The sequence below is a fragment of the Archocentrus centrarchus genome, chromosome 23, assembly GCF_007364275.1.
Source record: "Archocentrus centrarchus isolate MPI-CPG fArcCen1 chromosome 23, fArcCen1, whole genome shotgun sequence".
NCBI lineage: Eukaryota > Metazoa > Chordata > Actinopteri > Cichliformes > Cichlidae > Archocentrus > Archocentrus centrarchus.
In genome coordinates this window covers 21774195-21801156 of record NC_044368.1, presented here as the reverse complement: position 1 = coordinate 21801156, position 26962 = coordinate 21774195, and the positions used below count along the sequence as shown (strand labels likewise).

General features: G+C 42.5%; 1 protein-coding gene across 3 annotated transcripts in view; it reads right to left on the bottom strand.

Annotated features, from left to right (window-relative positions):
• The window catches only part of nav3 (neuron navigator 3), a 178825-nt gene that overhangs the window by 79433 nt on the left and 72430 nt on the right, over positions 1 to 26962 (bottom strand). For all 3 annotated transcript variants that reach the window (XM_030719892.1, XM_030719893.1, XM_030719894.1), the window contains exons 4-8: positions 26685 to 26757; positions 19150 to 19324; positions 12389 to 12457; positions 5969 to 6111; positions 277 to 1387 (exon numbers count right to left, since the gene is read on the bottom strand). In XM_030719892.1, coding sequence (XP_030575752.1) covers positions 277 to 1387; positions 5969 to 6111; positions 12389 to 12457; positions 19150 to 19324; positions 26685 to 26757 — 1571 coding nt within the window. The remainder of the gene's footprint in view (positions 1 to 276; positions 1388 to 5968; positions 6112 to 12388; positions 12458 to 19149; positions 19325 to 26684; positions 26758 to 26962) is intronic.

Sequence of the window (26962 nt, the reverse complement as noted above, 5' to 3'; positions counted from 1 at the left end):
AAAGATGAAACCCAGACAGTTAAATAAGAGGCTTTGGCAAGCAGCAGGGAGTGGATGTTAATTTGTTCAGTGATGCCTGTGAAGGGATGTGGAGGCGAGAGCAAGATGCACAGTGGGGAGGCTCCAGCTGATCATTGGGAGAACTCCAAGATTTAATGGGTTGTATGAGTGGCTGTAAGCGTGTGTCTGAATGTGTGCAGGTGAGATTTTGGAAAACAAAAGGTCAACAGGTTGGTCTCTCTGGGTGTCCTGTGAATGACAGTACAAATATCTCACCTGTACATGAAGGGGGCCACGGTGGCAGTATTGGGATGGTTGTGCTGCTGCTGCTGGGGAAGCTGAACTACTCCATTTCCTCCTGGTGTTCCTCCGCCTCCAACTCCACCACCTCCTCCCACAGTGGACCCAGACAGGGCTGAGGTACTGGTGGACAAGGTCATGCTGGTCCGCTTGCCCTCTGGGCCCCCCATGGGGCGCTGGATGTAGAAACTCCCGCTCTGACCTCCTTTGGTCAGCTTGGCTCTCTCTCCCTCTCCTCCCCGCATATTTCCGCTGCTGTTTAAGGTGGCCTGGCTTTGGGTCTGGGACTGACTTTGCGTCTTTGCTGATGTTGTTGAGGGAGCTTTAAGTCCTGGTTTTGGGATGCCACTTGAAGCTGAGGGGGTGCCACCATCTTTCTTCCCTGATGATGACTTCCCTCCTTTAGGGATGAGGCTGGCAATTTTTGAGGTCTTCTTTGTGGAGTCGGCAAATACATCACGCTCCTCTTTCGGTGGAGAACTGTCCTTACAAGATTTACCAGACCTGCTTTTGTCCTCCTTATCTTTGCAGGAGGCCGCAGACCTGCTGCCACTGGCAGAAGCCTTTGAATATGAAGGGGATGAAGATGAGGACGTTTTGCTAGGTGCAGTGAGGGGCGACGCAGGGGTCTTTGTAGCCATTTGTTTGGCTGTAGCACTGCTACTAACACTGCTGCACGCTGACCCCGTAGGTGTCAATCCATCTTCACCATACTCTGACAGGTCATCTTCCTCCTGCAAAGCCATCTCAGCCACAGATGGCGATGCTCTTGAAGCTGATCGGGGGTTAATTAGCCGAAATTTCTCCAGCATTGACCTCTGAGGTGGTGCAACACTTGACCCTACTTTTGACCCATCCCCTTCCAGGGCCTGCGGTGAAGGGGTGGTGGAAGGTGAGTGTGTAGGGCTTGCCAGCATGGATGAAGTTGCGCTGTGTTTGAGATTCATGGACTTGCTGCGCCAGGACTTGCCAGCTGTGGGTGAAGGGATGGCAGAGGCCAGCTGCTGCCCACTGAGGCTGGTGGGAACCATGCCACCAATCCCGCTTCCATTCATCCCACTAGGTACTGGGATGCCCCTCACTGCCTCTGAATAAAGAGAGAAGAGAGAAACAAAGAAACAGTGAAATTACAAATCAAATTTCCAGTTTCAAATGACCAAGTCATCAACTGGAATGATTTAATACTATTCTCTTTGTGATGAGATTCAGATAAAGGAGGATTAGTCATGTTGTCTGTAAGGAGCTGGTTTTCTCAGGTGTTTACTGCAGTTTGATCCAATTCTATTAATTGATCTTTAATTATAGGCAGTTTTTTTTTTTTTTTTTTTTTTTTACTGTAGTAGTAGTCACTGTAGTGATTGACAGGTATGGATTTTCCAAGCAAGTTAGTAGCTAAAATTCCACACTTCCCCAGGCTTCCTGGATTTATTTGACAAGAAAAACTAGTTCAGAATCCTCATCTGACTCCCTGCTGGCTTCCTTTGTGGTTTTACACACATTCAGCTCAAAAGTCAAGCAAAAATAGGCAACTTTTACGTTATTTGAGGAAAAAAGTCAGAGCTTATTCTCAGGTGACAGAATATCAACAGCAAGTCAGCTTTAAAGAAAAGACTTCATATTTATTACAACACTGGTGTCTCGAAGGAGTTTGCACTCAGTAGTGCTGCACCTTCATGTTCTCATTCACAGTTCTTTATAGCCCGTCACAGCATTTTTACAGGTATAGAACAGACTTATATAGGACAGGCTCATGTTGTGGCAGTGACAAACAAATTCACAGCAGCCACAGTAACAATAAAGGAGAATTTCCTGAATGGAAACCATTCAGTTTTGGCTTCTTCTGGAAAAGACCCAGCTTAGATTTACTGTGCAACCCCAATGAATAAAACAATGATTTTTTTATTTACTCTGCAGCTTCATTTCCTGAACCTTTTTATTCTGAAATATTCTGACCTTCCGTTTTTCCTCCTCCTACTTTCATCCACACGGCTGGGATACTGCATGCAGGTATATTGTCCGTGTACTTAAGGAGTGCTGCAGAAAGAATTTCTAGCTCACACACGGGCCTGAATACTGGAATAAAAACTGCAATTAAAAAAAGTGGTTACCTCTACACATTAGAAATTACACAAAGCTACACAAAAACCCACAAAACATGTTCTAGCACTGGCCACTACATCTGACCTTTACACATATTCCACAGATCATCAGCGCCCCTTTACTGTACCCCTGTCCCTCTGTTACGTATAAACATTATCCAGAAGCTCACAAGTACAGCATTTGCTTTAATCATTCGTACAAACATGACTTCATCTCCCTGTGAATACAAATTTGAGCTACTTTCTAACAGAAAGAGACAAATAGCGGGGAAGAAGTAACAGCAGAATTATGATCGGGTAAGTAGAGAGAGAGCGACAGCATGAAGTTATGCTCCATTAGACTGAGTGTCTGTGTGGCTGTCAGTCAGCACTGTGAGCAGGGTTCAGCTGGCTGTGAGTCACCCCCACTCTGCAGTTTAAAGCCTCTTCAGACAGGTGGGGGGGGGCTCAGATTGAGCTGCGGCTGGGACCAAAACACTTTAACCAGCTTACGCTTCTGACAACATCCTATAAAACCTTTAAACATGCCTGAAAACACCTCAGTGCATTTGGCACAATGTGTCAGGCTATTAAAGTGTAATCTAAGTAAAATACCTGATAATGGCCAGGTGCTGAGAACCTCTGCCCACTCTGAAGGCTTCAAAAGCAGACAGAATATTACAGAATATTTCTAAGGCAGAAATCTTTTGTTTTCACATTAGTTAAGATCCAAAAGAGCCAAGCCGTGGCTCAGGATTGGTCATCACCACATGTGATGGGGCATGAATGATACGTATGCATTTAAGCATTCAGTTTTTTTTAACCATACGGAGCTGCTCCGAATGTCCTGGTGGGCTGTGTGAAAGGATATCTGCACAACAACAAAATTAGTTTCTAATTAATTCAAAGGGTAATGAACTGGCTGCCACCCTCTTTTTCTAGCATGAGTAGGTTTAAAAAGCCGAGATGAGTCACGAGAGAAGTTTCAAATCTCAGATGAGCAGATGAGACCAGAAGACCTAAATATGGATTAGAGTCTCATCAGTGAAACACTGGTGCAAAGAAGTAATGCTTTCAGCTGCAGTAGCATCATGCAAAGTGTGGTCCTGGAGTCACCTACTGCTGCAGCAACAACACAAAGGCTTTGACTATGTTAGGTATTAAATATGGCTGTCTGTGAGAATATCTTGTCAGCATGATAGCCTCTCAAGTGTGCAGTCGTAGAATCTTCCAGGTGATTGGATGGGAAGAAAATAAAAACCAAGTCGAAAAAATGTGAATATCAGTACGTCCGTCTCAAAATGGTCATTTATTGTCCAGGCAGTCATGTGGCACTGGCATAACTGTTGATGAGAGCATACCATTGTGTGTGTGTGTGTCCTATGTTACCCCTCATCTTTTGAGATGAGTGAGTGACTTTAAGATGTTTGATAAATGTGACTGCGAATGAAAGAGAAAACAGGCGTTTGTGTGATTCTGCCTGCTGTGTGTGTGTCTGCTTGTGTGTCCAGTCAATTAACCCCGTCTTTAGAGATTTCCCCCCCTTCCCTCCTCCCCGCTCGCCCCTTCCCCACCCGAGGCACTTTCGCAGCACCGCCGCACTTTTCGCTGTGCCGTGACTTGCCGTTGCCGTAGCAACAGACTCTTATTTTCCTTTTTTGCCTCAGCGACCAAGGAATTAAATGCCACTTCTTCTGGGTGGTGGTGGACCTTCTGTTAACAAATGCAAACACACACACACAGACAACTACATGCCAAATTACACACACAAACTCTGGAGCACAAATGCCTCTGACTGATGCATGAACTCATGAATCCTTCTGTTTACTGGACAGTTAAAAACTTCTCATCGCTATCAGGCACATCAATTATTGGCTTAAAGAAATCAGCCCGCCTCCTCATCCGCTTTGTAAACACCTAACGAGCTACTCACCAATGTAGTAAAATATTACTTAAAGCACAAAGCAGGAAAAAAACCAAAACAAAACATGTGATGATGTAGAAAATGGCTTGTGGCAGACATTTCCTGCATCTGTTTGTCTGCCTTTTCCCTCTGCTACCTGTTTTTGCCCAGAAGGTTCTGACTGCACAGCTGACATTTCCTCAACAATCGATTTTTTTTTTTCTTTTTTGTCTATTTTATTTCAGACCAAAATACTTCTTCCATCTCCCCCGCAGTGAAGCACCAGTCCTGCTGTCTTATCTCTCCAAACTGAGGCTTTGTCTCTTGGCAAGACTCAGCTGGAAAAAGACACATTTGCCCTTTAATACTCCCCCGTATCATTTTCAGGAAAAAAGAAAAAAAAAAAGCAGAGAAAATGTGATTGACTGAAACCTTTGAGACAGTGATGTCACTAATAACCATAATAAACCTAAACAAAGGACTGACATTTAAACCAAATTATGACCAAACTAAATTAAGACTAATGTGAAATGTCAGTTCCTCAATGACCCCTTCTCTCCCCCCTTGCTCAACTTTCACTCATATTTCATCACATACTCTCTCTCCATCCTTCTGCTTGTCATCTTTCACCACGCACCCCCTCCTTCTCCCACTGAAGAATTTGAAGTTTCGGACAGAAATTGGAAGGGTGAGTGCACACGTGAACTTTCAGGATGAAAAGGAAGACAGAGAGAAATTCAGAAAGTGTTCGCTGGCGGCATTTCACTGCTATCTCTGTTGGATGCCACTCACTGTGTCTCTCCTCCACTGCCAGCACCACATACCGATCCTGTTCACAGACTAAACTGGAGCGACTGTGCAATGCTTTGCGAGTTAGTTAGAACACATTGGTGCTGAAGTGAAAGCTTTGTTAATGTACCTTCAGGAGTGGTTTTATTATTATGATAATGCTGAGGCATGAGAACAGGTTTTATCTACTAGCACTATTGTGAGCCAACAGGTCAGGAGAGTTCTTCTGAATGAGCCATGCAAAAATCTTAAAGCTATTATAAAGTGATTGAATTAGCCAATAGAAAAATTGTGTGTAATTAAAACATTGCAAATGGGTGTATTTACTCCTCACAACAGTATGTGGCCGTTAAACCAACGAGGGGTTTTCAATAATCGCTTTTGTGTTAAATAAAATGCCACGTATTCCCTCTCAGCCTCTGTAAGACCCTTCTCTCAAAAACATAATCACTCTCATTATCTTGATCATACTTGACAGAGCAGCTGCCTGAATTCACCCCTCTGGTCATTTCTCCACTAGCTCCACCCATGCTGTGAAAAAAATTTCACCACCTCCACTTTAATGGCATCTATTGTAACTCACTCAGAATGAAGAGCTGGGGATGATTCAGCAGACTGGTTAAGACTAGTGACACGAGGGACTGGGCCTTCCCTGCAGCCCTCAGCATGCCTGTCTGACTTGTGTGAGTGGCGCCATCAAGTGGCTGGGATGAGGAATGTAAAAATCACCACATCTACCTGCAGTCAAACTCCACTAACTTTAAAACAAAAGCTTCTGTCAGCATCTTTTCTCTCTCTGTGTGTGTGTGTGTGTGTGTGTGTGTGTGTGTGTGTGTGTGTGTGTGTGTGTGTGTGTGTGTGTGTGGTGTACATGTAGATGTAAATAAACACTCTTTACCTCTATCGTTGCCACTGGCATACTGAAGAGGCTTGCTCTTGTCGATGCTGTTGAAGCTCTGGCTCCGACGGTTGAGGTTGGATGAGCCTGGGCTCCTGGAGGCCCCGCTGCCAGCAGCAGGTACTCTGGAGGGCCCTGGTAACCTGCGGGAGAGGAAGTACAACAGAGGACTGCATATTAACGCTCAAGTCAAGATAAATGTCATAGGAAGGACTTTGTCAGTAATAAATAAATAAATACACGCATTAAATAAGTAATCAATTGATTAATTTTGGAGTTCAGTTATAGTTCCTATTATTTTGAGTATGAAAAAACTGTTTCACTATGGAATCAAAAAGACCATTGAGATATAATTTGAGATTTAAAAGTCTACACATTGCAGAGGATTTGGTTCACTTTAAGTCAAGTTTTGTTTTATTGTCTCATGAATACAGAGCGCTGGATTCAGTGTGTGTCAGTGTGTAAGACGCACAGAGATCAGGAGTGTTGTGTGACAGGAAGTGTGCGTTACAGTCAAAGCTGCCAGTGTCAAACGGTGATTTGCCATGCTGCAGCTGGACGATTTTCACAACTCCCAGAAGAGCGTTAAAAAGAAGAATCTCATCAGAACCCCTTTGTACAGTAACTTTAGACTGCATTCTTCATGTAGTCTGCCAGATGTATTCATACATCTGTTTGGTAGCAAGTCTCTTCAAAAATCAATTTGGCAGCTGGTTCAAAGATCCAAACAGGATCCACGACAACCTGGATTTATTTCTGCTGTCAGCGGTAATTAAATATTTTATTCAAACTCTGTGCCTTGTTTTCTCCCACACAGACACTTCACATTGTTTTCATGTTGAAACTTGATTGCATCCACACTAAAAAACACAAAACAAAACAATCAAAAACAACAAGATAGCACAAAACCTCAAAAAGTTTATGGAACTTACAGACTGTAAGAAAAAAAATCCAACTTCTGCTAAAATATGTAATATTCAAGAAAATGTACACGATAAGACCTCGCGTGTTTCCACTCCCAGCAATATTCAGAAAGAAAGAGAAAATACTGGACTGTAAAAGCTTGGTGTCTCTGCCTGAGCACCGCCGTGACGTCCCCTACAGAGAATCGATTTGCTATGCTGAATATGTCACTTGTCTGTATCGCAGATGGAGCCGAGATGTCGGAGGGAAAAGTTTTTTTAGGTTCAGAATTGTACAGTGGTAAAAAGCCCTCGAGGGGAAAACATATTTCATAGATCCCATTTTGTGTTTGAGGCTTTTATGAAAATAAACAAATGGAAGGACAGATTGATATCTGGATAACAAACCTCTTGACTACTGAGAAACATCTTCCTACTCTTGCATTTCTTTGGGCCCGCCATGATTAACTTCATCGAGAAAACACAAAGTGCAGTTTTCTCTCACTCGTTGTGCTTTAGTTGAGAAACTGCATTGTTTTTGATTTGTAACGCTGAATGTGAGAGGATGTAAAAGCTTCAGTTAACTGCAAAGCACGCCACCACCAACAAAAAACACTCAGTGACCAAATCAGTATCAGCAGTGTTTGATCAGGGAACAACACGTTGTTGGTGTTTTATTTCCCTAATTTATCACTTTAAGACATTAAAATGCCAAATTATGCCAAATTAAAAGCTGCTGACTGCCCTCTGGACACACATGGATCTGCAACATCTTTTATACTAAGAACAAGCAGACAAGAGCTGACAGTCTGAATTACTAAAATGAAAAAATCTGTCCTATCCTGTGACAAACAAAAATATCTGTTTAATTCTGACTGAAATATGTTAGAAACTTTTCTGCACACATGTTCAAATTGATCTTGCAAAGATCCGTCATCTGCAGAAACGGGAAGATTCCTCCTCCAGAATATTTTGTTAATTATAATCACTTAACTGCATCTCAACTTCAAATATGACCCTGGAAATAAATAAAAAAAAGATGTGGATGGGAGAGGTTTGCCATTTATTTCTAAACCTAGCCAAGTAGTTTGGTTGCCTAACCTCAAGAAGCAGCATGAAGCCCAAAATCCTGGATGAAGGACTTTCTTTTTTTTTTTTGAATGTTATTCCTCCCACTATCATCATTTAATATCACTGGAGTCGGACTGTTTTTGATTTGCCTGGGAAAGCAGCTCCACCTACTGATTGAGCAAATGAAGCTAGACTTTGAGTCCCAGGGCTTTTCAAACTAACCAAGTATCTGCTGCAGTTTCTGATGCAACAAGAAACAAGAAAAGCACTCTATTAACATTTAGCAATTCTATTATAGCAGCAGGAAGCAAATTAATAGTATCTAACTGCAAAAATTCAAGGCAACTTGGGTGTCTCCCTCAGAAAAGTGGAACAAGGCACAGCAGGAAGTCAGAGCAAAAACTGTCAGCCCAAGTGCTGAGCAATGAAAAGATTATTTTACAAAGACAAAAACAAAATATGCTCCAGTGCAGAAAAACTTCATCAAGAGTATCAACATGTCCCTTATGCATAGTGTCCTTCTTTGAACTACCATCCTGCTTTTGCATCCTACTGTTCATCAGACTAGCTCACTGCTCAGAGATGCTGATCCAGGCCTGAGAACAACACTGGTGCTCTGCCTGAGAGAACTCAGCGAGCTGCAGCAGGAGGTGGTTCTCGGGTCAGAGCTGAGTCTGCCATTCACTGAGCTAAAACAGATGGAGCTGTATAGCAGCATGCACATAATGCAGACTCAGAGAGAGGAGGGCGTGGGGGTGGGGGGGTGAGTGCAGAGAAATTGCAAGGAGTTTAGGAATGCTGGTGGTCAAATGAAATAAAACAAAGTGCAACTAAAAACATTTCAGTAATGCCCACAGATGCATACAGAAGCATAATAGTGTTAATGGGACATATCTGGAAGCTTTTATACATTTAGTCACCAAGGAGAGGAACAGAACAGATTGATAGAAAAAAGAAAATAAAGAGTAAACAGATCTAAGAGGAACAAAAACAAGAAATGGGAGGAATAAATACAGCACACAGACAGGGGTGCAAATCAGAAAAGGAAGGCGCTGCAGTTGCAAACCCGGACAAGAGAAAATGAGAGATAAACAGTAAGAAATGAGAGGGAGATTGAGGCAATTCAGATGGTAATCAGAAGTAGCTCCTTTTATCATAAGATTCTTTCATCTTCCAAAATACACGTTTGAAAATACATCAGGCAAAATGGAATGGGAGAGGAGAAAATGTGATGCAATTCTTCGACAGTGAATTTGTTTCAGAGTGGACAGATCTGAGGTGAGGTAGGGAGGTTACTGCTGTGCTCTGCCCTTCACGATGTTCTGCCCCTGAGTCTGCGTATGCAAACCAGCATGTTCTTATAACATCTCTCATAACCCTGTATTTGCAAGAGTGTACGGCATCTGGTCCGACACATCTGGCCTCCACACTGCCACTCAAAGCCACATCAGGCTTATTAAAATGGTAGAAAGATACCACAAGAAAGCGGGTGGCCAACAAACTGCCAAACATCACTCCCCGCTGCTAAGATGAAGGCCATACCACACCACGCCAGCATTTAATACAAAACATTAATGTATTTGACATGTTGATGGTTTTATAACGTTCAGTATTTTGATACGTCAACATCTGCAATCATTTCTGAACTTATTTAAAACAATGAAAGCAGAATAACTCAAGTAACTCAAGAGTCACGAGTGCGCTAACATAGATTGTGTAACAACTATGAACAGGCGAACAGGTTGAAGAGACGGCATATGATAGTCCAAACGGAGCAAGACGAATGCATGGATGACCTTCTATTTTTTTATATCTCAAAGTCCACCTGAAAAAACAAAACAAACCCCCATAAAACCAGTTCCATGTGAGGTTTTGGAGGTCGAATAAAAGTACCTCCAATTCAGAGGTTTGAGCTGAAGCTTGTGATATCCATCATTTACTGTCTCAGGTTCTACTGAAAAGTAAGTTATATTCCTACCCATCAGTGGAACTTATAGCTGCGTATCATCCACACAATGGTGGAAATTAACAGTATATTTACAGATCATCTGACTGAATGGAAGAATACAAATGGACAGAGAATAAAAAAAAAAACCCAAGAACTGACCCCCTGGGGAATACCACATACTGTAAGAGGGAGGTGAAGGATGAGAACTGTCTGTCTGCTAACTAAGAGCAGAAGCAGGCAACAGTAGTCTGAAGTGAAATACATCTTCAAAAACATGCAGTGGAATCTAAATAAGTAAAACAAAGTACAGTTGGAGTTAAGAACACAAAACCTGACACAGATAAAGTGTCGTCTGACAGCACACAGACGGTAGCTGTGCATTTGGGACTGGAGAGGGAACATAAGTGCTGAGCGGTGATCCAAGGAGAAATCAGAGCACCAAACCCCGGCAGTGTCAGGTATTAGAGCCAGAGGTGCCTGGATCAGTTTATTCAGAAGGTAAATCTCCTTTGTTGCAGTTCAGGTCAGATGTCCACATCAAAGAACTAGATTATGAATCCACAACCCGTTATGAAGAGCATTCTGCGAAATGCATGAAAATCTGCTGACACCATTTATTATGCACAGAAATCCAAAACGTAACAAAAGCAATCAAAACTGTGCTTATGTTTAGTTCACTGTTTGAACATGTTATAGCAAAGGACTCACTACTGTCCATACCGCAAACACAAAAATATTTAACACATTTCCAGCACTGCTAAAAGTGGGAAAAGAACCTGTGCAGGTGAAAAGGGCAGGTGCTGCCTTTGTAAGCAGGATACCTCCCTGACCTCTGGCTAACAAGCAGAATGTCTCGGGCAGTAAGAAACACACTAACCCTCCAAGTACCTCGAGGGAAACATTCCTCACCACATTCAGCACAGCGCAGTATGAAAGAGAGGCAACAATCTATTTCTATTTTAGAATTGCTAAAACTTTCTTGCTGCGGGGATAACAGAGCAGACAACTCGTGGTGATTAAAAATAGCTTCTCAGATGGCAAGAAAATAATTAACTGTGGTAATCAGGCTTGAATGAAAATCAGATGGCAAGAGTGCTTTGCACTGTCGTCGCTCACTAATACAAGTGATTTGTTTATGTTGTGTGCGTGTGAGCGTGTGTGCGCGCGCGCGCGTATCTTTCTGTTTGTGGAGAATTAAAGAGCTATTTCTGCAGAGCAGCAGTGATGTGAGAGGGTAGATTATCACCCATAGGGCTGAAGCTGCTGGCTGCAGCATTTTTGCCATTGCTCAGTGGTGGCTGGAGAGGAATTAATTGCCAACATGCTGGTCCCCACTGTCTCTGAGCTGGAACAAATGCTGCAAGCACCAGGCAGCTGGACGGGGCTGTGTGCATGCAGTCTGTGTGGCTGGATTTTTAAGTGCATGTCTTACATGTATGTAAACAATCTATTTTATCTGTGCTGTTCTGGTCTGCCCATATCTGGGAATAAGTTACTTATTCAGCTTCTTTGCTAAGATGTTTAAAAATGCTAAGGGACACAATACACTGAGAAGCATGTCTTAGACAGCACAGGCGGTCAGAGGCTAGCACCTATGTTTTTGAATAAGAGGTACAGCTCATGTTAAAGTGTCCTGTAACCTGACATTGTAAGAACTGTGTTTAACTTCATTCAAGGAGCAGATGTAGGCAGGCTATCGTTGCAGCAGAGCCTTGTGAAGAAACATCATACAATGCTGCTCTCTTTGATTTGCTAGGGAGGACCATCCTACTGTATCACGTAGGATGGCGAGTAAGAAAAGAATCACCTGTGATAAACTGCAATGCACTGTGTTACACAGAAACAACAGGCTTCAAGGTGGATGGAGAAATATGCTTATAAGCAATATCACCATAATAAAGTGAAGACAAAACAGTCTATAAATCTTTATATAAGAATCCAGTCTCTGTCTAAATTTCTTAAATTCAGGCGTGTGTGGAATCTGTGTGTGTGCCACATGGTTCCTCGTGCCATCCAAAACATGCTGGGTTAATTCTTCAGTGTGAAACTGACCACTTCTCCACTGAGAACAATAAAGAGGAGTAACTGCACTGCACTGGACAAAAGAAATCCACATACTTTCAGTGCAAATACACTTTCTTATTTTTGTGAGACTGGCAGCATTTTGGATCAAGCACCCAGTTTTCAACACAGATGACACAAAACACACCATCCCTACTGACAGTGAGTGCAGGCCTTCCATGACACAATCGTAACATTTAAGCAGGCTGTAATTCATGTGAGAACATTTAGGAGACTGTTCTTCACTGTCATTCATTAGTGCAATCCTTCATCAAAACACTAAGTTCCCATCAGGTGTTCTCTATCTCACCTTGCCTACTGACCTCTGACCTGACTGTGGAGCAGGTCATCAAAGCCCTCTCTGAAAAAACTAAGTAACATGTAAGTATTAGCTTAACCCATAAAATAAGGGTATTTAAAAGTATCTGCCATAATTACCTGGTGTTTTTCTTCTGTGGGGAACCTATTCCACTGTGGCCCGGAGGACTTGCATATCGTGCTGTGAGACTGAGGAAAGAGCAGAGAAGATGGACACACTGTTACCACAGTTAAATAAGGAACAAGACCAGCGACTGGCTGGAATTTTCTTAATCCATGACTTAATGTAATAATGTGTGAGAGAGGAGCCATTCAGATATAAGCGTAGGAAGAAATAGAGAGAGATGGACCGAGGAGAGAAGAGAAGAAGCACATGGTGATGACTGTAGTATGCCAGTGCACATTTCTTTGATTTTTCACATGATGGCTCACACATGTTTGTTACCACACACTTATGACCAAGCCAATAACATCTCTTAATCCATTTATAGGGCTGTTGACATAAAACAAGCCCCAAAAAACTTTCACAAACAAGTTTGTGATGGTATGGTTTGAAGGAAATGCCCACAGCACCAGTCACAGTTAGTCACCGGCAGAGATGGGAAGGCAGCAATATCCATGTTGGACAGAAAGAAGTTAAGAAACTTGTAGAAGGAGTATTTCTACTTCCTGCTTTTTAAGTCAGCTGCTATCTCAAATGTTATTAATGACAATAAAACAAAAAAGCAATGACAAAACTTAAAATGACCACAGCAAATGTGGTTTCTAACAAAATGAAAGCTGCAAACTCACCAAAATGATGCCGCGCATTAGACAAAGCCAGGTTAGTTTACAGAAGAAACCCTTCTGGCTAACATTACCGCTCACGGGCTGAACACAGGTGGAAAGCTCAGGTTTCCACCTGTGACTGAGCCACAGAGAAACAGCACAAGCAGAAATTCAACTGGAAAAACGTCAAGCGGTCCTCTGCTGTGAGTCTGCAGAGCTGCTCAGGCTGAGCTTCAGCTGAAGGACAGAGGAAGCTGCAAACACCAGCAGTCTGTTTACATGGAGAACAACTCGTTCTCTGTTGTGTGATTGTGGGCTGCTGGTTTGGCACTGTTGACTGAAAGTGGACAAGACAGACAATAAACTACCTATACTGGGTGAGTGAATGAGGCACAGCAATCAGCTCCCATTTTCTGCTCTTTCTTCTTAAAGACTGCAGCTCTCAACTCTGCAGAAAACTGAATATGAGCAAATGCCAACAGGTAATTATGATATTTCAGGCCCAGGTGACACTGACCAAAAGTTAATTAAAAAACAGGTTTAAAGAAGAAATGCCTACAAAAGCTTTAATGTTCTAGAACAATAATAGGCTGGTGTAGAAGCTTAAGGCCTTTCTGAGGCGATTTCAGTAAATATACTGAAGACACTTTATCATTTTTTAGACTCAATAACAGCAGCAGAATCATTGTGTTCAGAAGTCAAACTTTACGCTCACACACACACACACACACACTTCTCTCTCGTCTTTCTCCATTTACACCTCTTGCTCCAGACAATTAAATTCCTTTTACAGCACCTGTGATGAATGCAGAGTCACTGTACATCTCTAATTGCCCTTGCAGGTTTTCATGACACCTTGTTATTCTAACAAGCTCCAGAGCAGAGAGCAGAACGCAATTATAGTGACGAGCCCTTTTGCATCATGTTAATAATGAACTATATAATAAATGATACATCGGTGAATATCTGCAACAAGACACCAGCAATGTCATCTCCTAGAAGTATGTAGTTATTCTTAGAACTGTTACGAGAGGTCTTAGCGTACAAAAAAACCCGAGGTGTGACAGCTCAGTGGAGCCCGTCACACACTTTATGCTTTATCAGCATTTTGATGGAAAAGCCTAAATTTGTGCATCACTTTCCTCTTTAAGGAAAGCTTTTGTCCATCTGCTTTCTGTACTTTCTCTCGGTTTACTCGTATTCAGAGTGGGAGCAGTAAAAGGTTGTAAAAGGCATGGATGAGGTTATCTCTAAAGGCAGCAGAACCCGCAGGAGTATAAGATTAAAAAATAAAAGAGTAGATCATGCAGGATTAGGCTACAGTATACAGTATAAACAGTAAAAAAAAGAGTGTTGTGGTTTTTCCATTGCAAGACCCATCCTTACCTCACTTCCAACTATATTAAATGGTATAGTCTCCAGCCTGGAATGCTTATCCAACCCACAATATTTAAGATCATTCCAGGGTGGAAAAAAGAAACACCAGAACACACGAGGGCAGGATCAAGAAATGGGGATGGGATAGTGGTGGTGAAGATGAGAGGGGCTGGGGGATTTCTGTCTGTCACTTTTCATTGTATACAACATGCATCAACGTGGCCTCTACTTAATAGTCCACAACACTGCAGTGCATATGCAAGCCATATTGGATCCCACTGCTGTGCTATTAAACAGGATCGTTTCAGTTGCAGCTTAATCGTAGCCGCAGCACTGAGGTCAGACACAAACTGAAGGGTTTTAGAGCCAAAATGGCAGCCGCTGGTGCACTTGAATTACTGTGATGACAGCAGGTAATAAGATGCCATCTGACCTTGGCATCAGTTGACGGCTCATCCAACAAAGATTTCAAAGCAATATAAAGCTTGGGCACAAACACACACAAAGCCGCACATGCTGAGGAACTTGAATGTTATAGAACCAATAAAGTAAAAAAAAAATTGAACTGGAGGTTTGGAGGCACTGCCACGTCTGTTTAAACCCAGACAGGGAAACATAAAAATAGGTAATTTGTTGTACTAATGATTTCTGACCTGACACCGCTAGTGTTGCCATTATGGGTAAAGGAAACCAACCAACTCTCAGTAAGAGACAAGATGCAAACAGCAAGCACAACGATATTTCACACTTGTATATCAGCACTGTGCTGCTCAGTTATGGCCATGTGGTGCCATGTTCAGAATAACCATGAAAACTGGTTATTTTATTGGTTTTGGATTGGAAAATTCTGCAGGACACAGTAGAAAATTAAATATTGCTATAAAATCAAGAGCAAAATTTCCAACCAGGAGCACAATGTTACTCCTGGAGTTGGAGCATAATTAGTTTAGAACGCATGCAGTACAAAACTGAGCTTTTATGGTGTAGCACCCCATTTACTAAATAAGCTGCTGACAGACTAACGACTTCAACACACTTCATTTCAGCTTCTCATTGACAGACATCATATCCACATTAACAGCCTGTAATGAAAAGTTAAAGATGGATCATGTGATACAAAAAGCTAAACCAACAAACAAGTAGAACTGAACCATTTACCAATTCATGATGCCACTGAGTCTAATCCATCCTCCTCATGTCTCCGTGTAATTTCCAAATATCCAAACTCCACTGCCTGGAAGCTACCACGCACACACACACTGTACAAGCTACAACTGTACCTATGAGATGAGTCACTCTTGGCCTGGGTGTTAGCTCTCCCATATGGCAAGCGGCTCTTCCTGTCGCGAGACACAGCGGTGGGCAGGCGTGAGGAGCGCCATACCAGGGGGTCAACTTGGTCACCCCGGGACATGGTGAATTAAAGAGGGAGGGTTTGCTGTGCCCTGCAAGGCCTGGGCCCCCCTGCCTTCTAGAGCACTGAAAGACTCCTGCGGCTCCGGGCTGTCGTGCTGTGTCCAGTGGGGAGTTCCCCTCAGTACATACACACTCACACTCATCTCATCTCCTGCCCTGGAGACACCAGCGAGGCCAGCAGGTGCTGTCTATAGAAAGAACCCATACCACAACTGCACAGTAACCCAAATGAATCTGTGTGTGTGTGTGTGTGTGTGTGTGTGTGTGTGTGTGTGTGTGTGTGTGTGTGTGTGTGTGTGTAAATCTACAGAAGAGATAATTTGCTAACTTTTTTAAAACTCATTCTGACAGGCTAAATCTTCAGGGTCGGTTGGAGCTTACAGAAGCGTGTGGAAAATTAGAATTAAAGTAGATTTCCATGAATAGATTTAATTACATTTCTGTGTTTTGAGAGTGAAAAGGAAGTGGAGCCTGCACCAGTCAGGCATGAAACCTCACACAAAAGAAACTTTAATGTCATCTGAAGGAGACAATATGAAAAGTAAATATTCACTTGTGCGCTGGTTAAATGCTAATTAACTCAACTTCCTGCAGTCTGTGTGTCTTTCCATGAAACAATCACTCAACAAGAAAGACACAAGCATCGCTATATGGTGCAGTGTTCCTATCCGTGCAACAACTATGTGTCTTGGCATAAAATAAAATCTACCTTTATAACTTACAACAGATTAGACTTATGTTACAATAATATGTTGAGTTTAAATATCACAGTTTAAATACATGTATCCAAAGTCTCATCTGTTGTACAGTATGCCTGGAATGGCTATATACACAAAAGCAAAGACCAAGCCAAATGGTTAATGTGGAGACTCATCATCTCCCAATTAATGAATTATGCTAAGTTCAGATTCAAAGGATCAAATCCTTTGGACACCCTGACTGAAATCTTTTAGGTGATTTGTTGGTACATAAGTGTGTAGTGTTGTAGGAGGAGAAGGCCGAGTAACTATCTGAGAGAGAAAAACGGAACCCGGTCCAACTTGTAACCCACAGCAGTTATACTGCAATCATTGTACTCTGAAGGTTTTCCTGTGAAGATAACATAAGAAATAATTTCTGTATCCCAAAAGTTGTAAAATTACTGTGTTACAGCAGTCAAAATATGAAAAACGTACAATAACACAACATAAAAACATAACAAAACATGATGTTGTTACGATTTAAGAAAAATTCCCACACGTTGCCAGTGACATCCATCAAATTATGGAATGCAATACTCTGGTGGAACATGTGGTATCAAATCATCTGTGTGTGAGGTTTGAGTCGTGCATTCACGATCATCTGGCTCATTCTGGCTCCATCACACACACACACACACACACACACACACACACACACACACACACACACACACACACACACACACACACACACACACACACACACACACACACTGTGGGACCTTTATAAAACACCACCTTACAAACCACCAAAAACACATGACAGGCCAAATTACTTTGCATCTCTAAACTGTTTTCAACTCAATAACATTTTCATCAGTTCCCTCATTTCTGTCCTACCATCTGACCTTTACACACTTTCTTCCTTTAGCAAAGGACGTTGACTGACTCGCATTTTAATGGCTTACTTTATCACAGAGACATGGACCGATCCTCTCACCTCCACCGCAGCCTTCAACATTAAGACATTAATAACTCATGAGCGCAGGCGAGAGGCAGTGAGGGCAGAGGACCTACGTGGAAATCACAGAGAACTTTCTTTCTTGATCTCTAAACATCTCTCACACATATCCACATTTTTTACAACAGCTAAAAAAGGACACTAGTGAAACGTGCTTCTGTAATGAGCTTCTGTAACAGCTCATTAAGTGTGTATGCACTGATTTGTCAAGTCTGGAAACTAGGCTGATACAGCCATGTACTTCGAACAATTCAGTGTGTGTGTGTGTGTGTGTGTGAGAGAGAGAGAGCATTCTCCACCTGTTGTGGGGGTGAGTACGGAGGGTGGGAATGGGAGGCAGCTGTGCCCCTAATGACCCCCCTAAACACACGATACACTGACCACACTGCCACCACCTCCTAACTCAGCCAAACAGAGCCAAGACAAAGCTCTGAACAATATCATCTTACTCACATACCCGCTCCTCAAATACTGAGACTAAATGATGTTATTGCACTTATTTAATGCATATATCCTCTCTCTGCAATCACACACCAGCAGAAAACAGCACAGCCAAACAGTGTGGCTGTGCTGCAACTTGATCCGGTCAGGGGGAATGCTGCTCATGTGTGGCATCTCAGGCCTTCTTTTAAATGCTGCTCTGAAACCTGCTGCGTCTATTTACATCACACAAGTGCAGGCCGCCTTTGCTTTTAGGGCCTTTTACTTCTCAGCCCTCTGAAGGCCAACACTTCTGCTGTATAAGCCATGCCATCATCATATTAAAACACCTGCAGGGTACTTACCTGAGGAAAAGTCATCATTCATGAAACTGTTCTATTGTACCACAGTTTCATAATTCGATTCATTAGGCAGTAATTACAGTACTACAGTAAATGCTGTCAGCTTTTGTACTAAAATGTCTTTTCTTGACTGCGATTGTTTATTTGATAATCACAACCACCTGGTTGGTTTCAAAGCAAATGATTTTACACTTATTTCCTGTCAGGCTCATGAAAAGATCAATAACACATCTGTTTGTTAAACACAGACTAAGCTAAGGATTTTGTTTTATGGATATAAATTACATAAGGCCATGAAATGAAAATAATACAATGCTTATATAAGCATTTTATGGTACTCTGTGTCCATAAATGTTAGAAATAGGGGCCTAAAATGTACCTGTGGGCCATGTTTGGTTTCTCAACTGTATGAGGAGTTCACAGGCAGATGTTGAGGTTTGTGTATTATCGTAGGATAAGTGACTGGGATTAAATTAAAACTGTTAATCTACAGTAAGTGTGTCTGTAAAGCACTTTGGGTCAGCTTCTGTTGTTTTCAAATGTACTACATAAATAAAACTGACTAATGCAGCTTCTCAGAACTTTCATATAAAGCTGATGTAGCAAAAATCTTCTTTGTATCCTGTTATTCATTTCCAGCACCACACAGAGGAGGTCATACCCTTCATTCTTCTGTTTACAGAAGTGAGCATCTGAAAATGATAAATCAATATACATTCCAGCATCAAGCATGCATCCCAAACAGCAGACAGCCAAAGGGAACCAAAACAAGCACTCATCTGCTTCACAATCTGCATCCTCTACACTTTGATACAGTCTATGCTTAGTGCAACATACCTGGACTGCATCTCTTGTGATTTGTGGCTGCTGGCAGGCGGTGCGGTGCTGCTGGTCTGCTGGCTGAGCTCCACCAGGGACTGGTAGTACTGCTGCTGTTGCTGTTGCTGCTGCTTGTAGCGTGACAGGATGAAGAAGAGACCCAGGATGCTCTTTAAGTTGCCATTCCTGATCTCTGGAAGGTAAAAACGGAACGTAAGTGTTTGATGCATTTGGTATTTGGCAAGTCCTCCATCATATGGCCATGAGGTAGATAAAGTGCTTTTAAATGTACAGAATAAAGCATTGTATGAATGTATGGTTGAAAATGTGACTTGCAATCTAAGGCGCTGTGAGTGGTCAGAAAGACTAGAAAACTGCTACATGAATGCAAGCACACACAGAGTACACATGTGAGTTCCTCCTGCATCCATATGTTAGAGGACTAAAATATTTTGTGGAAGTGAAAATTATGAGTTAAAGATTTTAGAGACCATATATTGTGACTATAAAGTGAGCATATGTGGACTTTGGAGATAGATAGAGCTCAAGAGCAGCTGTTGGGAGGCAAACATAAAGCAAAGACATACAGAGTTATAGACTATGTAGTTCAGTCACTTAACTGTATTTAGCAGGAATAATTAAGGCCACTGCTCCCAAGAAGGTCGAGTTGTTATAGATCCAAATAAAGCATCTCATAACATGAGCCCACGCACAGCTGGATAATTTAGGAGTGACGCTCAGTCGGGGAACTGCTGCACTGATGCATTACCGGCCAAACAGCCACAAATATAAATCAGCTGCTTCATTTACAGTTCTGCTCTCGCCATGAAATAAGGAACTGACTGCATGTGCTGTTGGTTGAGACTAGAAGTGACACATTTCTGTGTCCTGATAACGATGAAATCATTCAAATGGATGAGATAAAACGGAAATGAATACAGCATGGATTTCACTATCTGAACGATAACTAAAATGAAATAAGCTACGAAACAGCAGCACAGATAACCACGTATGAAAGATAAAATGCAATAATCCACAAACGTATTCATGCTGAAAAATGAATTCAAAAAGCAGGAGAGAGTAATGTATAACAATAACGGGATGGGGTCCTTGTTTTGGATATCAGACCTCCAACAAAGTGCAGACCTGCAGACAAAGTAACTGCTTAGAAATGCTGAGCAGGCAACAGAAAGAATCCTCTAATCAATAAGTCTATAGTGTAAATCTTACGCTTAACACTTCTGAGTTAATCTCAGACAAAACTCAAACAAATGCTTCCCTTGCAGACTCCTGCACACACACGCACGTACGCGCGCACACACACAAACACACACAGCTGAAGCAGGATTCAGCAGGCGCAGAGGAGAAGGAATTGATCACTGGCTAACGCACCCATTTGTGAAATGGGCTTTTCATATCAAACCCTCAGTGAGGGCTGGCACACAGAGGGATGGGCAGAGTGGCAGCGTCTGACACAGGGGTTTTTACTGCATTTTTCAATCCGGTGAGGCACAAACATTCCCCCAGCCATCCACGGCTATGCTGCAGAGGCCGTGGAAGTTAGAGAAGATTAATCTCACGGGGATGTTTCCCATTTTCTAACACCCAAAGGCGGCAATTTACACTAGGCCTTTGAGAAAATCAGAACAGAAGAGAGACAATATTGCAGAACCTGCTGCTCTAGGACTGAAACTTTTGGCAACTGGTAAAAAGAACTGAAATTATACTGTTGGGGACGAGAAGGAGAATAATTCTTTATCAGCCTTAACAGAAAAGCTGCTTTTGTGGATCACATCAGCAGTCAGAGAAACCTGGTGACATTACCAAGCAGGCAATTCAGCAACTTTACTGCTTTGTGTAATTTTATAACTTTTGTACTCAAAAAATAAAAATCATTTATTAACACTGCAGTTTCTTTTACCTGGCCTAAATGGTACCGCAACGGAGGTGGAGACATTGCAAGGATGTTTTAAAAAGCAGCGAGGTAACGGTGCCTCACCCATCACTTGTGTAAATGACATGAAATTATGGCCCAAAGTCAGCTACATCGACATTATCAGTTACCTTTTTTTTTTTCGAAGGTGTTGATGGCGGGGAAATCACGTACCAGATTACCTTCAACGCAATAAAATCAATAAAGTAATGCTTAACAAACAGGGCAACGTTGTTTTCCTTAAAGCAGCTGTAGAGCCGAGCCAGCGCATCGGCCAAGCTAAGCGCTTAGCATGGGTCCTGCTAAGGGGAAGTGGAGCGGTGGAGACAGTCAGCTGTACTTGTATCGCGGATTAGGGAAATCATGTAGTGATGCTGCAGCTATTCTGTGGAAGGTATATCAGAGTGGATATCAGAGTGTTCAGATCACTGAAACAAACACTGGACTGGCCGAAAGCTGTGATCGGGGAGACACGCAGCTGTCATCTTGCTAACTGCAACGTGTTTACATGAAGGCAGGCATTGTTTAAGCTTTGTGTAGGCTGTATACTGTAGTGTCACACTATAAATAAAATAACGTAAAAAAATAAGAGGCTGTACATTAAAGGAAAACTTAAAACATAAGGAGAAAATACAGTAATAGGATGTGCAACTGGGTAGTATAATTTGGGGGGAAAAAGAACAAATTTACAGAATAAAATCATTTGAAAAAATGTACAGACTGATGTAGTGACAACCGACAACAGCACAAGTTGAATCCGAGCTCATGTCCCAACTAATAAAGCCGCCTGTTACAGCACAAAGTAACCGAATTTTGTCATTAACTCTGGCTGTAACTTTGGGTAACCGGAAGTATAAAACCGAACAGCGGAAGTAGCAGTCTGTCATGGCAGCCTACGTGTGCTCTTCCAGAAACCCGTGGATATTCCATCTTTACCTGCTTATCTTTTCTCATCTCACAGCTTCTGTCTTCTCGTCTGATGCTGACATTTATTTCCTTCAACTTATTCTACATAACTTTGTTTTATAATTTATAATCCATCACTGCAGTGCTATTTCTTACTACCTTACCTACCTTTATGTCTGTGTAGATTCTCAGTTATCCAGGTCATAGTAGTCTCTGGAGCTTGAAAAAGGCGACTGGACTTCTTTTTGTTTCTTGAAGACGTTTCACCTCTCATCCGAAAGGCTTCTTCAGTTCTCAACCAAATGGTGGAGAGACCCAGGTATTTAAACCCCTGTGGGCGTAGTCCCCTGGAGGTGGTTATGACCCTCTATTGATCATGTGCGTGAACACATGTGCCCAGGTGTGAAGAGGGCGTGGGTCATATTTAATCAGTGGTTTCAGTTGAAACCAATTTAGGACTCCGCTCCATTGTTTCCTGTGGCCTATTGAGGTCACTGGAACAAAGGTGTGAATGGGGGTTGAGACGTCTGGGAAGGGAGCTCAGGACAGCACTGTAAGCGGGGGAAAGTTGGTGACGTAATCCACCTCCTCTGTTCAATGATGGTTGTTCACAGTGGACATAGATGGCTTCTTTCACTCCTCTTTCAAACCATCTGTTTTCCCTGTCCAAAATGTGAACATTGGCATCCTCAAAAGAGTGCCCTTTTTCCTTCAGATGCAGATGTACTGCTGAATCTTGTCCTGTCGAGGTGGCTCTTCTATGTTGTGCCATTCGTTTGTGAAGAGGCTGTTTGGTTTCACCAATGTAGAGGTCCGAGCACTCTTCACTGCACTGAACAGCATACACTACATCGCTGATCTTGTGTTTGGCGGGTTTGTCCTTGGGATGAACCAGTTTTTGTCTTAGGGTGTGACTTGGTTTGAAGTATACTGAGATGTCATGCTTGGAGAAAATTCTTCTGAGTTTCTCTGACAAGCCTGACACATATGGGATGACAATGTTGTTCCTCTTGTCCTTCCTATTCTCTGTAGTTTGTGTTTGGCCTTCATTCCTGTGCATCTTAGCTGATTTGATGAAGGCCCAGTTGGGGTAACCGCATGTTTTGAGGGCTTTCTTAATGTGTGTGTGTTCCTTATGCTTCCCTTCTGCCTTAGAGGGAACACTTTCCGCACGGTGTTGTAGGGTCCTGATCACCCCAAGTTTGTGTTCCAGAGGGTGGTGGGAGGTGGTGGGAGTCAAAGAGGAGATACTGGTCTGTGTGTGTGGGCTTCCGGTAAACTTCAATGTTGAGGCTTCCATCTTCCTCGATAACCACCTCCAGGGGACTACGCCCACAGGGGTTTAAATACCTGGGTCTCTCCACCATTTGGTTGAGAACTGAAGAAGCCTTTCGGATGAGAGGTGAAACATCTTCAAGAAACAAAAAGAAGTCCAGTCGCCTTTTTCAAGCTCCAGAGATTACCTACCTTTACTTTAAAGCCTCAGGCCCTACCTTCTGATCAGAGAACAAACGTGCACCCATGGTTGATCTAACACAGATGAGTGTCTAAGGCCACTAATGAAAGGGACTTTATTGTGGTGAGTAGGTCACCTGCTAGAACTAGAACCAAATAGATCCTGTTTTTAATAGCCTCAGTTGGTGAGACCCTGCAGTGGAAAGAGTGTTTAATGACCTGTTGTAAGGACCCCTCAATGTAACCAATTATCAAGTGCAGGAAACGTGTGTTTTGGGGCTTTACACCTGCTTTTAAGGGTGGAAACGGCACACTGAACTTCCTGTAGATAATTATCACATTTCAAGTGGTAAAACTTCATGTCGGTGCGTAGAGATATTTTGTGTCCAAAGGGGTCAAGCATGCCCACGTGTTTCAGTGTGTGCAGTTTGTCTTCATAACATGTTTAACATGTTAGCACTCAAGCAGAGTGGCGTCTGCAGCAGCAGCACATGCTCCCCGTAACAACGCTAACATGCTGATGTTTGGAAGGTATAATGTTTAACATATTCATAATATTAGTATTATTAGAGGCTTTGGAAATGTTGTTATTCTCTGAAGTATCTGGTCACATGCCAAAGTTTTAGACACTTAGAAAGTGACCTGATGATGGCGAAAGTTGAGTTAAAGGATGAGAAAGATGATTCAAATTCATCCTGACAAAAATGTCAGCTTCAATTAATCATGAGAATTCACATCTGGGATCAGTTGGCATGCATGCACTGTGTCAGTGCATGCAGCAGATATTAAGATATTGAGTTTTGAGCTGAAGTCCTCCTTAGTCCCAAACCTTTGGTACAAATGCCACCATCATGCTCGTCTGTACTGTAATTTTATTTTCTTAAAAAAAGAGAGATGGACTTGATTTCATTAAGGCCTATAACTTCTCGTAGTGGAAATAAAACACTCTTCAATTAGTTGAGTTTTTCCGGAACTTTGGTTTACAGCCTCCCACCAGTGAGATGCAAGGAAACTTCTGGAGCAGTTATTGCCATGAGTAGGTTCTAGGTTCCTGTATGCACATCAAGCCTCCCACTTTATTTTATTCCCACATCTTGTAAAACCATAATAAAGACTGCATATGCTAGGAAAGCCCTGGGCAGATTCAATTAGACATGAGAGGGCACCCATGGCTCACTCAAGTCACAGACACACACAACACATGCTCAATAGGAGCAAAACAGACCGAGAGAAGCCGGCAAATGAAATGCATCAGCAGCAGCAACAAACAGGGTAACCCAATAGCCCATATATTCACAGACCCACTTTGAAATTCCAGGCCTAGCAAGTCACTTTGCTGTTTTTAGTGCTGTAGCTGAGCGCAGAGAATTTAGAGCTGCCGGTCAGTGTGTCAGGCTGTTAGACTATTTCTGCTGCTGGAGAGGTCAAGGGCAAACTCGGCCCTTTAATGTTTAAAGAAACAGCGTGGGTCAGAGCGAGCACAGGCCAGCTGGAAACACGTTCTTCTAGAACAAGTGAGAAGTGCTTGTAAATATATGCATAAAGTATTTCAAAGTACTTCAATCACACAAGTCCAGACTTTGACTAGGCCACTCCAAAACCCTCATTTCTTAAAAAGCCATTCAGAGGTGAACTTGCTGCTGTGTTTTGGATCATTGTCCTGCAGCATAACCCCAGCTTGAGCTTCAGGACACAAATTCATCAAGTACAGCAATTTGCACAGGTCCTGAAGAGGCAAAGCAGCCCCAGACCATTACACTACCACCACCATATTTAACTGTTGGTGTAATGCATTATTAAATGCTGTGTTAATTTTATCCCAGATGTATCGGGACTCAAACCTTCCAAAAAGATCAAATGTTCTCTCATCAGTCCACAGAATATTTCCCAAAAATCTTGGAAGATGCTTTTTTTTTTTTTTTTTAGCAAATGTGAGACGAGCCTTTCAGTTCTTTTTGCTCAGCAGTGGTTTTCTCCTCGGAGCTCTCCCATGGATGCCTGAAACATGAACTCTGACCTTAACTGAGGCAAGTGAGGTCTGCAGTTCATCAGATGCTGTTCTGGGATCTTGCTTCTCACCTGTTCTTGACTTTCTTTAGATCGTGGCACTATGTGTCGCCCTTTGAGATCTTTTAGTCTGCTTTACTTTGTCAGAGGTTCTATTTTTAGGAGATTTCTTGATCCAGCCGGTCTGGCAGTAATCAGGCCTGGGTGTGACTAGTGAAACTGAACTCAGCTTTCAAGGGGGGGGGGGGGGGGGGGGGTAATTAATTACTAGCTTTGTCCCTTAATAAAAGACAGCATCATTAACAAGAGCACCACAGAGTAGGTGTGAACATCCTAGATGAGATCGCTCACGAGTTACTGCATTCACAAGACTTTCAGAAAACTTGACCTCTGACCTCTACCTTAAGGTCAAGTTTGCAGAGATTCAAACTTGTTTGAAATTTTTAGCAGATGCATCTGTGGTATGAATTTGAATATCCTACGTCAAATTGTTCCCGGGATTTGGCCAGTGGTCCACAAAGTTTTTGTGGAACAGACGCCGCCGATGCCGACCCCAAGGCCATGACAGTACCTCTACTTTCTCCTCAAAACAGCCAAGCTAAAAACTGGATCTTGTATTTACTGTCTAATATTAGAATTTGTGTGATGATCTGAAACATCAACAAGTGTTACAAATATGCCAAAAAAGGAGAAAGCAGAAAGGGGGCAAATACTTTTTCACAGCACTGTATATGTTGCATGTGTAATTGACTGTTGCTGTATTTACTGATAAACCTGTAGAGTCAAAATCAAATGGAAAGTGTGATCTTAACATATTGTTTAGAACTTCTAGCCCTAGCCTCGTGAGACGCTTGTGACTGCAGAGCACTGGTGTGTCTTATAAAGCGTGTACTGTGTACGCTGATGGTCAAGAAGTGAATCCTGCCCTGCAGTTTTTATCCTCCCACAATCCACTTTGATGCCCTAATGATTGCCTACACTGCCATGGTGAAAGCTGTCATGATACCAGCATGGTAAATTCCATTACTGTGAAGTACACTCGCGTGTCTGGGAAACAGGCTTTAACCAGAATTTTTGAAGACGTTTGGTGCTGTGAAGAAACGGAAAGCTACCCACAGAGGATGGATGATATTGAAGCCAAATGAATTTTCCAGGTCTAAAAATTAGAAAAATACAGCAGACATCACTCTTCTGCTGCTCCATTGACTTAATTAAGAGTTTAATCAGGCCTTGGATTGTGTATTATTCTTACCTTCTGCTGAGAGCCCTTGTACATTCACTCCTCTGGCGTCCAGGAAACTGAGGCAGGCATCCACATTCTCGATCTGTTGAGAAGATGGCAGACAGTCAGCACAAAGCACAAAGGATGCAATGACACTTAACATTCAATGAGCCTAAATGTCTTGGGGCAGAGGGCTCAGAGGATGGAGCTTATCAGCATTATTACCCATAAAGCACATCATTGTGTGGTTATTACCCGACCCCCGCATGACCCTGGGATCAGGCTGCACGACATACTGACTGCAGTGT